Source organism: Archocentrus centrarchus, chromosome 16 (assembly GCF_007364275.1).
Source record: "Archocentrus centrarchus isolate MPI-CPG fArcCen1 chromosome 16, fArcCen1, whole genome shotgun sequence".
In the NCBI taxonomy this organism is placed as follows: domain Eukaryota; kingdom Metazoa; phylum Chordata; class Actinopteri; order Cichliformes; family Cichlidae; genus Archocentrus; species Archocentrus centrarchus.
Window position 1 is genome coordinate 938,549 of NC_044361.1, and position 15,077 is coordinate 953,625.

General features: G+C 46.2%; 1 protein-coding gene across 2 annotated transcripts in view; it reads right to left on the minus strand.

Annotated features, from left to right (window-relative positions):
- Positions 1-14,243, minus strand: part of LOC115793844 (lamin-A-like) — a 29,976-nt gene extending 15,733 nt beyond the window's left edge. Inside the window, exons 1-3 of one of the 2 annotated variants that reach the window (XM_030748989.1) lie at positions 14,089-14,243; positions 12,514-12,671; positions 12,292-12,462 (exon numbers count right to left, since the gene is read on the minus strand). In XM_030748989.1, the coding sequence (XP_030604849.1) occupies positions 12,292-12,462; positions 12,514-12,626 (284 nt within the window). In that variant the 5' untranslated portion in view covers positions 12,627-12,671; positions 14,089-14,243. Of the gene's footprint in view, positions 1-12,291; positions 12,672-14,088 lie in introns of both variants that reach the window. The other variant, XM_030748988.1, reaches the window with a different exon arrangement.
- Between the last annotated feature and the right edge of the window lie 834 nt (positions 14,244-15,077).

Consider the following 15,077-nt stretch of genomic DNA (forward strand, 5'->3'; position numbering starts at 1 on the left):
ACAGCTCCAGTATCTGACCTTTTCTCTCTTTGCAAAGGGAAATCTGAGCTGCTGCTCTCACCCTGAGCTGACTGCACACCCTCAGCTTTAAAAGGTTCGTTAGCTCATGGCTTCCTCATGTAACCCTTCATCCGTCCATCCGGACACTTCCCAGTCTGTGGTTTCTCTAGCATTTGGAAAATTAAAAATAAAAGTCTGACTGTGAACTCATGTTTGTGTGGATTTTTAAATTCAGACACAAAATTGCAACTGCTGCTTAACTTTTTATTTTTCTGCGATCTGTGCTGAATATTCCAAAAATAAATCCATGAGCATTCCCGATTCCTCACAGGGAACCTGCTAACATATTGTTCTGTATGTACGGTTGCTGTGGGGGCTTTAGACAGCAGCGTGCACACCCCGACAGCTCAGATCGGTCCACTGCGACTGCAGTGTTTACCGGAGCAGCTCCCTGCAGGAGCGGGGGGGTCAGCACTTTGCACGTGTGCACATTTCAGGAAACACACCAACATTTTTCCTGTTTGAAGCACCGAATCACACCACAATGAACTATGCTACTGCACAAACGCACAGACACACCCCCTCTGGAAAGCCATGTGGGAGGGGTTTCCTGATGACTCACAGCTCAAACACTGGAGAAAAAAAAGGGATGGGGGGGTTCTTTCAAATTCCCCATAGCCCATCTAAAATGTTCCCCTTTCCTTTTATAGCCCAGTGTTTCCTTTTTTCCAACTTCATCATATTTAGTTTGGCAGAACCACTTTATATGGAGAGCACTGCAGGGAAAAGGTGCCTGAGAGGAAGGCTGGTGAATAATGAGGGGGGGGGGGGGGGGGGGGGGGGGGGGGGTGCTCTGCTCCTCTTTATTACACAGCCTGCATCAAAATCACTTATTGTCAGAACTGAAACGTTAAAATATTTAACTGTGTAACTGTGCCAGCAGGCGGGGGGGTCATCAACTTGTTCATCATGACAACCAGCTGAATCAGGCCAAACTCTGTGAATCATTTCAAGTCCCAGCATCGCGGAGGAAACGGTGCTTGGTGGTACAACACAATAAAACATGAAGGCGACGTCAAAATAAAACTGGATTTATCAGACAAGCAGTTTTTTTCTAGCATTTCATTTCTAGACTTGTGCACATTTAAAGTGTGTAAACAATCATTACAGTAAATCCACACATTAAAGATCATGAATCTGTTATTAAAATAACCCCTCAGAGCTGCAGCTGAATAATTTCATTGTTTTCCTGACGTTTAGCAGGTCTGTGTGTTTAGGACATCCTCACAGTCTTACAGTCAGGCATATTTGCATGTGTCAAGCTGCACCCTGTACTCTTCCTTAAGAGAAATCACAAGCTACAAATAAACACTGCTTTACGTGAAGTGCTGATTGATGTTTCTGTCTGCAGAAATGCTGCGGTGCCTGTTAAACGTGTCCCGGCCCTCGACCGCCTCTCAGACGTGCGGCCTCCACCTGCCTCAGGTCAGATACGGCAAAACTGCAGCCAGCGCCCGTCATTTACTCACACTCACACTTCATGAATGGCTGGGCTCTGAGCCCACAGGCTAATGAAAGAGAAAGCACCAAAACTATGTGCTGGTGAGCCTAAATGAAAAAGTCGAATGCACCAGTGCAACCAAAGTAAGAAGCTGAGGGTGGCTTTCAGTGATGTGGACAGTGCAACGCCGAGCTGCATGTATGCAGTCTGCGGGGACCTGGAAGCTGTGCTGACACGTATGCACACGCAGCAGACGAGCTTCCCTGCAGGCTCTGAGCTGAGGCCACCTCAGGTAAACAATGGTGGTTCAGCTCTGCAGCGTGCTGTGAAACCTGCAGTAACAAACATCACAGGCTGGCGCGTGACTGTTTCCTGTGCCTCTTCAGGGACGAAGAGCACAATGGCAGGGATTGTGCATGCGTGCGTGTGGGATGAATGCAGCCTCAGCCAGAGGCCGCCCGTCCGCATCCACGTGTGGCCGATGGAAACGGAGGTTTTAGCGTTCGCTTTCAGCAAAGCAAATGGCGACCGTGGCCGATTCTCTCATATCAAACTCACGGCTTTGTTCGAGCTGTCACCAAAGCAAACTGTGCAAACGGAAATGAATTATGTGTACGTCTTTGTCTGACTCTCACACGCAGAAATTTACATTCGTTAGTGCTCAAACACAGCGTCAGTCAACAGATGAAGAAAGAAGTCCCGCCCGACAAGAACGCCTGTTTGAAAGTCTGCGTGAGACCGCAGACACCGAAGGGCATATGAAACGGCTCTGGTTCCTCTTTGCATGATTCGTAGATGATTCATCAGAGGGTGAGTCACACGCTGCCCTTTGTGTTAGCTTCCACACCGGCTCTTCACTGGTAGTGAGTCGGATTAAGTGATGGACAAAGAGCGGCGCTGGGACACAACGGCTGCTGCCTTCACCCTCTCACTTCCAGTTTTTTACATTCATCAAACACTGAAATCAGAAGCAGATATTAAGATTAGGAAGAACTGCTGGTGTTGGTTACGGCTCGGTCTTTCCTGTTCATCAGACCTGACGTCTAAAGAAAAAAGTCACAGCAATTATCTTGTAGGTGCAACCCTGCTGAGCCTGCAGACACCAATAACACTCCTGATAACAGGTTCAGCTGCATTGTCTGAACACTTTTGCTTTGACTAAACAGGAAAATCCTGCTGCTGAACAAACGGCTGCCAACAAGCATAAAATAATTCGCTGCATCCAGCCGTGTATTAATTATCATCCTGCTGTTCGATTCACAATCTGCAGTAAAACGAACAGTCTCAGGTCTTCCTCCATCCTCATACATGCATCAGAGTGTTTCTGCTCTCTTTTCCAGCTGCACTCACTTAAACCCAAAACTCCAGAAACCTGAGATGGTGGCTAATGTTAGCTTTGAGCTAAATAAAACCCATGTGGAGTTAATGAGACCGTGCTGAGTTCCAGTCAGAGTTCTGTAGCTCGTGTTAGCCTATAAAAGGAGGACACGATTCTTGGAGTATAACCAAGTTGGGTTGTGGGACGAGTTTAGCGACTTGGTGCTCTCACGCAAAGAAAGAAGAGGCTGGTATTGGCAGACGGGAAACACGGGAGAGTTCGCCGGTGAGCGTATGACCAAGCGAGGAGAGGAGAGGAGAGGAGAGGAGAGGTTTTAGGACAGCTCAGCTAACACGAACACTGAATACTGGCTTTGACCTCTTTGACCTGCTGCCCTCTGGCAGGAGCTACAGGTGCATCAAAGCCAGAACAAACAGACTCAGGAACAGTTTCTTTGCCACAGCAATCACCACCCTGAACTCACCCACTGTAACTGTGCAACACCCACATCTCTGTGCAATATTATATCATTCATACTGAACAATATCTAACATTCCTATATTGTGTAATATCCAGTATTCATTCACCAAGTGCAATATTCATCATCTTCATTATTATATGTATACACATATTTACTTTTCTTACAATGTACAGATGCACCAATGTATGTATACATTCTATTTTTTGTATATTTTACACATTGTTTATTTCTGTATATCTCTTGATTATATTGATTATACTAGATTATAATATTTTTATTTTAGAGAGTTTGATTTTCTGTTACATGGCACTGAACAGGAGTGGCCCTCCAATCTCATTGTACATCCTGTATAATGACAATAAAGGCATTCTATTCCAAAAAGGACGCACAAGCTTCCAGGGATCGTCTAAACTCTGACATGCAAACCACACCCTTGTGGCACACGCTAAAAAACATGCTAATTATGTTCCAGTTTAAAATTAAACTGCTCTTTATGAGATACCAACAATGATGAATCCAAATGAAACGATTCTGTGAAAAACAAAAGACAAAAGGACTGCAAGTGAAGACTGAACCAACTCAAGATGTTGAAGCTCAGCTTCCAATCAGCCCCAATGAACAAAAGCAGCAGTTAATGCAGAGCAGCTGAAAGCCCCTCAAACTCACTGCCCTGTTTAGATTACAGAGCAGAACTGCTCCAAACAGCCATTCAGCTCCAATTTATGTCAGAGAAAATGAGCTTTTACGGGCCTGGAAGGTGAAGCATTGTTACATAACTACCCAGGTGGGAATGGCATAGTTTAGGATAAATAGCAGCCACTCTGTCTGCTTCCCAACGGGAAGGCCTTTGGGCAGAGAGCGAGAGACTCTGTGGAGTCCCACCATCTTAAAGCCATTTAGCCCGTCCATGTGCGAGTGACTCATCGAGGGTTTGGCTGCCTCTGCGGGCTCTATGGAAACTCTCGCTCTATAACACAAACACACACACACACACACACACACACACACACACTGAGTACAGCAGCCTGCCAAAACCTCAGTTTGGTACCAAGTTCTGGTCCGCTAAAGTCCAAGACCGACTCTCTCATTACTCACACACCAATAAAGCCAGCAGAGAGTGAACGGCACCCATTCAGCACATTTACAGGCCTGCTGCATCTGTTTTCCATCACAAAGTATTCTGTGAGCGCCCGAGAGAACAGAAAGCCTCCAGACCCGCCGGCCACACATCCACAGCAGATCTGGATCAAAGAATAAACCTGGGTATCACGTTTAAGCAAGCCTGGAAAACTGAGGAGCAGTTTGTCATTCCTAAAGCATCAGATACGTTCAGTCAGGAACATCACAGACACACAAAAGCTGTGCTTCAGTCCCACAGTGCACCCGGTTTATCACTGAGACGGGTCCCTCACTCCCACTGTGGCACGTACAGATGCTTATAAATGCCTCCTTGGCTTCACGCTGAACTGCAGCAGGAGGGTTAATGTTGGAGCACAAAGCAAAATGTTCTCCAAACCAAAGCAGCAGCTTTTAGTGCCTGAAGTGCGGTCTTCATGGCTGTAAACTTTTTCTTTAATTATGCTAATTTACAGAATGACATTTTTGCATCATTCACAGTTCAAACTAATCCTGATAACCTGCAGTGCATCCTCTGCCTGAAACCAGACGTTTTTGCTCTCTTCCCCTTTAAGCTCGTCCTTCCTTTAAACCAGCTTTCTCCTGATTGGTTGCCCCTCACAAATAAAAGATTTGGAGCTACTGTGCTCCGTAATGCTTGATATGCCCATATTAGAGACATCCCATCTCTGTGACATCATACTGAGCCAAGAGTAGAAAAAGCTGAACCCCAGTGTTTAGATTAGCTTATACATAAATACCTCATTATTAGAAACTCTAGTCTGTGTGTCCACCAGTGCAGAATACTATACGACAGAAAAGATGGAAAAGCAGAGGCTCTTTAAGGAGTCCTGTTATGTGTTGGTGTCTAATATTGATGAGTATCTCTGCCACAACAGCAGCATTTAACATCCCGACAGTTTATGGGAAAAACAAATAATCCGCAGATTAATCAATAAGATAAAATATTATCTGCAGGTCTGAAGTTCCTCTGGCCGTTTATCGCTGGCTTTTCCTTCAGTGTGTAAATATGACAAAGCTGAATATATCATATTAAATATGAAAGTCAAAGACAGGATTAACCATAAAGTATTTGATTTAAAGTTTTTTTAATTCATCACACTGAAAAAAACTTTTTGCCTCATCAATGCTGCTGATTGAGAAGGGGCATAATTATAGCTACTAATGTATCATTTTAACAGCAAATGCCCCTAAAAGACTGATGATTCAGGTATAAATGAGTTATTACTCTAGAGCCATGCAGATGATAACATATCTGTGTGTTCAGAGCAGTGACACAGCAACACAAAGAGCTGTGTGATCTAATTTACATCCCCGCTGGAAGACACCCAGAATCCTGGACTGAGCTCTCATCCTCCCCGGCGTGACTCAGTGTGACGGGCCATCGTCACGTAACACGAGCCGCAGGATCACGAGGGAGCACGGGGCTTCCCCCTCGAGGCAGCCGGAAGAACAGAGACAGCGTGATCAAACGGCACGAGAAAAGATACCGAGCGGCTCGGCGAAATCTGCCGCGGGTGCAGGATGGTGGTCTCAGGCCTTCGAGAGCCGTGAGAGAGAAACGCTGAACTGAGGAAACCCGTGCAGTTTGTTTGATATTCTTAGATGACTGCAGGAGAGACGGACCGGAGAAATACATGTAACGGCACCATCATCACTTCCATGTGTGCTTTTCCTGACATCGCTGGTTAAAATGTCTGCTGTTGCTAAAGGCCCACTGGTGCAGATGATTTCTAATGGCAGCTGGATGGCATAATGTGATGCACTCAATTATGAATGAAGAGGTCAGGCTTCTCTGAGTGTGTTAAAGCAGCGCCGTGTACCCCAAAATGGCTTTTTCTGAGATTTAAATACGGATATATGAGCATAAAGCCTTCATTTTTTTATCCTGCTAATTACTCTGACCTAATAACAGCACATTACAGTCATTAATTATTCACTAGTCTGCATAATTGGTTTTTAAGAGGTTGGGAGGGAGAATCTGGGTCTTTTACCTCCTTAAATCACCAGATATCGTTTATTCATTTCGTAAAAGTCTGTAAAGGTGTGATGAAACAATAAGCAGATCAACTGGTGATAAAATGCTGAATCTTCTCTGAATGGAGCTTTTAAAGCAGCACCGACTGAGCTCAGCAGATCAGCTGATGGCTCAAACCTGTGCACCTGCAAGCAGCTTTGCAACCCTCCTCCAGTCCAGCCTCCTCGCTTTCCTGCTATCTATCAGCTATACCACCGAAATAACAGAGCAGCCATTTAATGCATTTAATGTTCGAGTGATAGTAAGTTACATAGTTTCATGGTTTGATGGTTGCTGAACATTTTAACATTAGCAGCAACGACCACATGTTTAATATTTGAAGGATTCATAGAGCCACACTTTGGTTTTCCTGTATTTTGAGAGTAAATGTGATCAATATAAATCTTTCAGTGCTGCTGCAGAGATGAGAAAAAATAAATCCCAGAAGGAAGGATTTATAATTTTATGTTATTCTGAGTTTGGGGAATGAGGTAAACGCCTCTGCTCCACCACATCTCCAACAGGCTTTATTCTCTAAATGTGAAAAAATAAAAAAATATTTTCTAATGAATTTATTTAGCTTTGACTTAAAACTTGAAATAAATTACATTTATTCTCCACATTTTAATTTTATTCTCCTTTCAAAATGAGGTTTTCCTGAATCTCTGATGTCTCACTGCTGTAAGTGCAGAGGAGGACCTCTGACCGCTTCCAGCAGGTTGCAGTTTCCTGCTCAGCACACGGTTTATCGACAGCGTTTCAAACAGACCCTCAGAGAACGCTGAGGCCGAATGATCTGAGCTAAAGTGCAGGTTTGTTCTTCCCAAGTTAGGAAGAAACTTTCCCAGCACGCAGAGGCAGCGCGGATGAATCCTCCTGACACGCGTCACCCATTAATAGAGCGGATGTATAACATGTTACCTTAGCGACAGGCTTCAAATTTCCCCTGAGATAAATTTAGAAACTTTGCTCACTGAGACTGAAGCTGTGACTAAGATTAGGCTGCTTGCTGTGACGCCCTTCAGCGGGGTCTCCCTCTCACTTCTGGTTTTCTCCTCGTGGGAGACGCTTCGGTCAGAAAAGCTTCTGTTTATCACGCCGCTGTTGCTCGGGGTGCAGCCGTGTGACACAAATACAGCTTTGAATCTAAATAACAAGGCAGTGTCTTTTATGGGACTGATCATAAACACAACAAATGACTGCAAAGTGCATGAGTCACGCTGGATGATGCAGAAGGCTAACTGTAACAAAGTATTCCCGGTCCAGGAAATGAGAACGTGTTGTGTGATAAGCACATTTCCTGCAGCGCCCCACAGTTACCCTTAGCAACACACAGCAGCCCATAAATACCGTGTTAGCACATCTGCTGCATCTTTGTCCCTGCAGCGGCCGCCGGACGTGTTCGGCCACGTTACGCCGACTGCGGCGTGTTTAATCCACTTTTTATTGTTTCCACAGACTGGAAAAGGACAGAAAAGCCCGTCGGCCCCACCCCTCACAGGTGGGGCAAACTCACCCCCGCTTTGTGTCTGGTCTCCAACAAGGACTGTTTACTGTCAGAGTTCAGCGCTTTACCGCGTCTGTCACAAACAGCTGCTGCTCCTCATCACCGCGCCCTGGAACCTGTGCACGGTGGAGGGAATGACCCCTGCATTCATGCACGAGCAGCAGCAGCAGGTCTCCACTGTTTCTAACGTCTGGTTTTTATTTCTTATTTCAGTTTTTTCACTCTTGGATTTCATTATTTTTCCATCACTATAGTAACATCAAAGATCGATATCCTGCTGCCTGACAGCACAGGACACCCCCACAAACAGTTCAGCCTAAATATTATTACGCAGGTATTTTTAATGCTGCGGCCCGCAGGTGTTTATTACCCTTATATCATCACGGTTTACAATATTTTCCAGTTGCTTCGATATAAACACTGAGGAAACGGTTTTGTTTGCTGTGATAACGTCTGTGGGCCTCACACTGCTGCTCTCATCACTCATTTTAAAGAAGACTTTATATGAGGTCTGATCCATTTACATTTAAATCCTGGAAGCATCGAAAATTGTTTCCAGTACAAAATTCCCTCTGTTTTTTCCTGTTCCTGTGTTTCCTGACGGCATGAATTTCTCTCCAAGTTTATGAGATATCAGCGTCACCTGAAGCCTCGCATTGTTCAGCATTAAGATCAAATTGAAATGTTTGTCCTCAGCTTCCTCTGGGACAGCACGCTGAGGGCGTCTGAATAAGGAGAAGCATCTGTGGAAAACTGTGGACGTTTAACCTTTTTGGTTTTATGGTTTGTTCTTGTGAAGGACTTTGAAACACAGCCTATTAATAAAGAGTTTATTGTGTAAACCCTTAGATCAGTGACGTTTGCTTAGCAGCACATAAACTGTAATAGACCTTTCAATTATCAGCCTGGTTAAGGATTAAAAATGAGCCCGGCCGCTCACACCCTCACCTCACCTGGACTTCAGACTCAGGATAGCACAGCAGCACCAGCTCGATCGTCCTCTCTGGCGCTGCTTTAAGTAAAACCTGCGAATTACAGGATTGAGTTTCTTACAGTTTTAAATGATTTTTGGAGAGGTCGGCGATCCTGCGCCGGCAGCTTGGCGCGTCGCCTCAGGGAACACATGCGGGGACGAGAGCACGTGTTCCCTGCAGTGGCTCTGCACACAAAGACGTGTGTGTGTGCGCCTCTGGGCTGAACAGGTGTGTCCCGTCAGCCGACCCGCACTGGAGGCTCCACCTGTTGCTGTGTCACATTTGGGAGCAACACGCAAGGACGACGACAAAAAGTCAACATATTGTGAGACGAGGGGCCGCGTGTTTGTCGCACCGCCCCCACCCGGTGCTCGGCGCAGCGGCACGTCGGTGTGTGTTAATAAAGATGACTTCCCGTCACACAGAGGCCACTCGGCCCGTCCCAGAGGCCGTGAAAAAAAAAGGTCTGAGTCACCCACCCACTCCCGTCACATGGCCGAGCCGAGGCTCCCACAGCACCATGGAAACCAAACACCAAACACGCCACTTGACGTGGAGCAGATAAAGCAGCTCAGGCCGGACTGAGTGACTCCGGCAGCAAAAGGAGCCGCTGCCTTTGGAAAATAACGCTGCTGCGGGAGAAGCACAGAGCTATGGCTGCTCAACACAAACTGTACTAATGAGCCACAATAAAGGTGCATTCCCACAGTTATGGAGCTAATGTCACCTCTGACACGGAGGTTACAGGTCGGTCCGAGTGAGTGAAAACTGACGAACGGATTAGCATGAAACTGTTGAACAGGTGGACTGAGCTCACAGATCTGCATTCAGGAACATCTGGAGGTTTTTTAATCATGGATTTTGTGTTATTTCTACAAATACATAAACTGAAGTAACAAAAATGTGTAGATACAAAGCTGCAGGAAATTTTCCGCCAGCTCGGAGCCACACCCACAGAGATTCATATATGTTTCACAGCTCAGATGCAATAAAGTGTCTTTGAAAAGAAAACAATCAGTGACTGATGAGATGAGGACTCATTAAGTCTGAATCAACAGGAAGGAAGTGCACGCAGGCCAGATTCAAACACGCAGCGTCGGAGGACCGCACACAGTCCAGACTCTCTCTTTCTTGGACTCCTCGGACCCGGCGTGAACTTGACTACAACACAGTCCCGGGAATCACTGCTGGCTGAGTCTCATCTGCAGAACCAACAAACCTGTGACACACAGATATTCAGGAAGTCTGGAACGTTTTGGGGCCAGGGGTGACTTATAGGGGAAAAAATCTCTGGAAGAACTGCTCAGAGTCCAAATACCTCTTTAGCTGCTTGGAGTGGCTCCATAATGTGGCACAGGCTGCAATAACAGCAGCCAGTATGCCGACTACACACAGGGTTTCCTCCAAATGTTGTTGGAAGCAGCAGATGGAAAATTGGGAGTGTTTTTTTTTCCCAAAAAAATTAATGTAGCAACCACCACCTACTGTGAGGGAACGGTTTCCACTCCACTTCCAGACATCAATAACATGCAGTGATGAATGCTGCAGTCTACCTTGATAAGTAGATGTAAGTGGAAAACATTAGAAACCCAAACACTGCTTCAGGAACCACCCGAGCAGAAAGGATCAGGTCTGGATCCTGTTTTTCACGAAGTCCTCCTCAGTGCGTTGTTGTGAATATGATAATGAAATGTTTAATAATAAGAAGCACCAAAAGCTCTTTTCTAATGACAGAGTAAGTTTTGGGACTCCCCCCCATGTGCCTCACAGTGGTTTGGTCCTAACTCCACTTCCTCCCTGTTCAGCACAGCCACAGCTCCTAATGCATGTTTATGGATGACGGTGGTCTGCTAAAGCTTCCTGATATTATCATTTTTTGTTTGATGATTATTTCTGATCAAATTTTGTGGCCTACATTTAAACGAAGTCCTCTGAATCAGCCCCTCCCAACCACAACACGAGTCCCAGGAGTGCTTAAAGATTTAGATCTTTAAGCAACTGTGCAGTCCTGTCATGCATAACGCTGTGATTGCGCCACACTCTGTCCCCGGGACAGCGATTCCACCTCAGCGGAGCGCGCTGTGTGTCCAGGGTGCAGCCTGTTTGCCTGAAGGCGTGTCCTCTCCTTCGCGGGCACCGAAGTGACATGACTGAACTTGAAAACTGACAAGTAATACAAAAATCAACCGGCAGGAACGATGTTTGCAGGTCTAATGTTAGTCTGGCTGCACATTTCACACCACATTCCAGAGAGGAGACGGTGTTGCACCACCTCAGCTGCTCGCACAACACTGGGCGTGAATCGGAGGTAAAATCCCAGCAGTTACATGTTCGCACCGTAGTTTGACTCTAAGGCAGTTTGGAAAAGAAAGGCTCGAAGCTGACTACTTTGGGAGAGAAAATTTAAACAAAGACAAATCTGAGAGCAAACCTGTGCTGGCTGATCAGCAGCAGCAACAGCAACAATATATCCAGTACACCAGGTGACACTTACTGACCTATAAAAGCATCATTCTTATGGACCTGGAGGAATACAGGAACATCTCCCAGTTACTCTGGGATCACTTGGCAAAAGTCCGGGAATTCCCCCAACAAAGATCCCAGACAATACCAGATCAATGTTACATCATCAACGTGCAGCATGCCGGAAAGATTTATGGATCATTCCCGGTGGTTCCCGTGACTCAGAGGCACACGCTGCAGTGTTTGCTTTTCTCGGCCCTCTGCAGACACGAGGCTGAGATGTGTGTGTAGAATTATAACTGGATGATCAATGTGTGCTTCTGATGTGTTATCTTATTTAAACACAGGACGACAATCCATGTACGTCCTCACAGGTGAAAAAATATAAAACCATAGACAAGAATCAATGGAAACAACATCAAGGCAGCGTGTGTGTGATTTGTGCTTTGTCTGTCCGCTGTTTGTATGAGATGTGGTTCTGATTGGATGTTGTTGCCATCAGTTATGGTCATGTGACCTATGACAGGCAGTGTTTCATTGGCTGATGAAGCTCGAAGCTTCACTATTAGAATAAATGAGAATACTGGAGCTGTGCAGTGTGAGCTCATGTGCACAGCAGGAGGTCACCACAACAGACTGTATGAAAGATGGACGTAGCTGCTGTGACAGCACCAACTGATTTTTCAACTTTTAGTTTGAAGCCTCCATTTTATTATTTTTGCTGCAGTCATCTTTGTTTCTTCTTCTATACAACAGGACAAACTGTTGAAACCAGAGCAGTCTCCCCCTACTGGCCATAAGAAAGAATGCAGCTTTAAAGCACTTGAACTTCACCTTTCAGCTACATCCATCTTTATAAAGTCTCTCTGTCCCCTCCCATTGGCTCTTCCTACCTGGCTTTGAGCTCCTTGTGCTCCTCCTTGATCTTGCTGAGCTCCAGCTGCAGGCGTGCTCGCTCCTTGGCCACCTGGTCCAGGGTCTTGCGGGCGTCTGCCAGCTCCGTCTCATAGGCTGTCTTGATGCCCGACAGATCGCGGCTGACCGAGGACTCGGACTCGTTGATGCGCAGCCGCAGCCCGGTGTTCTCCACCTCCAAGGAGCGCACCTTCTCGATGTACACGGCCAGCCGGTCGTTGAGGTTGCACAGTTCCTCCTTCTCCTGCAGCCTGGTGATGCGGGCCGGGGAGACGGCGCTGCGGCTCGTGCGTTTTTGGCTCGGGGTTTCCATGGTAATAATGGCTCAGCGAGAGGTGCAGATGGGGTGAGTCACCGGCTGTGGGAGAGGAGGAAGAGTTCATGAAGAACAGTATCGAGGTCGTCTTCCTCAGAAACACACTGCACTGCTTCGGTGGCTGAGTCACAGGTTAAACTTTAACAAAGGTCACACTGAAGGAACGCTGCAGTCCTGCAGCACACAGACTTTTATCAGAGCGAGCGCTCTTTTTAAATCGGGTCTGATGTTCTTGGAAGCAAAATCCCTGTTAGGCTATAAAAGAAGTCATCAGAGCTTCCTTTCTGCCGCCTCCTGCTCCTGATATCATTCCTGATTCACACCAATGTTTTCAAAACAAACAAGCTCTCCGTCCTCTCCTTCAGCACATTACCCTCCTGCAGGCGTCCTTCAACGGCTTTACTCTGCATCGCTCCCACAGACACCCACCCACCTTTCACAAGCCTATAAACACTCTGATAATTACTGTGAAATATGCAACTGTAGCCAGGACACCAAAACAAGTCACAGCATTTCCATCTCTGCCACTCAGACACACTGGTCACGTTTAGGCTAGCCTCAAGAAAAGCTCCTCAGCGTTCACCGCTGATCATTTCAGTCACAGCCACGAGCAGCAGCAGTAATACCAAAGTGTTGACTCATAACACAAACCAATGCTGCGGGATGCCCCGATAAGGACATGCATCCATGTTGGTATGAGGAGCACCAAAGGCTTCAGAGTTTGGTGTTCATTACAAAAGGATATGAAATTCATTTAAAAATAAAAGTATATAACTGAATAAAAGAAAAGGGACAAACTCCACACTCCAGTTCTGAGGCTTCAACGAGCCTTATCAGCCCTGTTATCAGCCCTGTTATCAGCCCTGTTATCAGCCCTGTTATCAGCCCTGTTATCAGCCCTGTTATCAGCCCTGTTATCAGCCCTGTTATCAGCCCTGTTATCTGTAACTGCAGCCAAACAGGTGAGGCTGAAAAACTCCACTAACAACCTCACAGGCCGTTCCCACCAAATGGCGGGAAAGAGCTCTCCAGATTGTAGTGGGTGGGCGCACCAAACTCTGCCATCCAACCTCTCTACGCCCATTCCCAAAAGTGCACACAAGAACATGCACGCCCATGTGGGTGGGATGCGTGCACACGCCCACAGGAGCACACACTTACGAGTACTCTGTGGACCGACTTTGAATAAATGAAGCATCCATTTGAGCTCCCAGAAGCGGCTCCTGAGCACGAACAGGTGCTGTCTGATGTTCAGCTCTTCAGGCATTAAAATGAGCTACAACTTTTACAAAGTTATGCCACACAAAGAGGAAAATGAGAACAGCTTTCAGCTGACTGAATGAGTTTAACAAGCTCTGGATTACAAGCATGCCAGATGCAGCAACAGCAGTTAAAGACCCCCCCACCACCACCACCCCCACCACAGGAGTCGAGCGTATGAAGAAACTCTGAGCCGTACCTTAGCTGTGAGAGCCTGCTGACTGCAGCCTGCTGAGGGATCTAACAGTGAGAGCGCAGGACCTTTCTGCAAGTTGATCTGCTGGTTTCAGTGCCTCCGAGGATCGCAGAGACCAGGATCTGTTGAATAATGCAGCCTTGCTCTCTCTGCTGGTGGGTGGGTGCTCCTTGGCGCGTGCCCTGGACTGCTTTCGTAGCAGACTCACACCGCACCTATCGTGAAGAGGGAGACGGGGGCGGGAGCACGAGAGAGAAGAGGGTGGGGTAGCAAGGAGGAGTCAGGCTAGACAGACTCTCTGTGTGTGTGTGTGTGTGTGTGTGTGTGTGTGTGTGTGTGTGTGTGTACTCGTTTTTCCTCATTCGTGGGGACTTTGGCCTGACTCTATACATACACATGGGGACCTGTTTACCCGTGGGGACCACATTTGAGGTCCCCACCGGCACAACCCCATTTTCAAGCAGAAAATAGTGTGTAGATATGCCCCATGCAATTTTCTAGAAAGTCCCCATGAACGTCATTTCAAGACAAAATTTGTGTGAAGTGTATAGGCATGCGCTCCTTGTGGTCACACACGAGTACTGCAGTCCCCATTAGGTTGGTGTGCGGGAAGTGTGCGTAACTGCCTGCTCACTCTCTAGCGCCCTTCTGACCTATTGGTCAGAAAGGGTATTGCAATTTAATGGTCAAATTAAACTTTAACTTTTATAATTAACTTTTTACCTTTATTTCTTACAGTCTGGGGTTAATACAGTATTTTTCATTTAGCTTATTTTATTTTTATTTAAATTGAATATTTACTTTTTTATTTTAACAAAATTATTGTAAAGGCTTATTGTTATTCAAATGTTTATTATTATGATTCTCCTCTGAAAATAAGCACTAATTTGGGGGAACAAACATAATTAAAAACTCACTAAACTTGTCCCAAAACTGATGGAATTGAAAGTGGGTGTCGCCAAATGGCTTTACAGCACCCCCTAACATGAGCA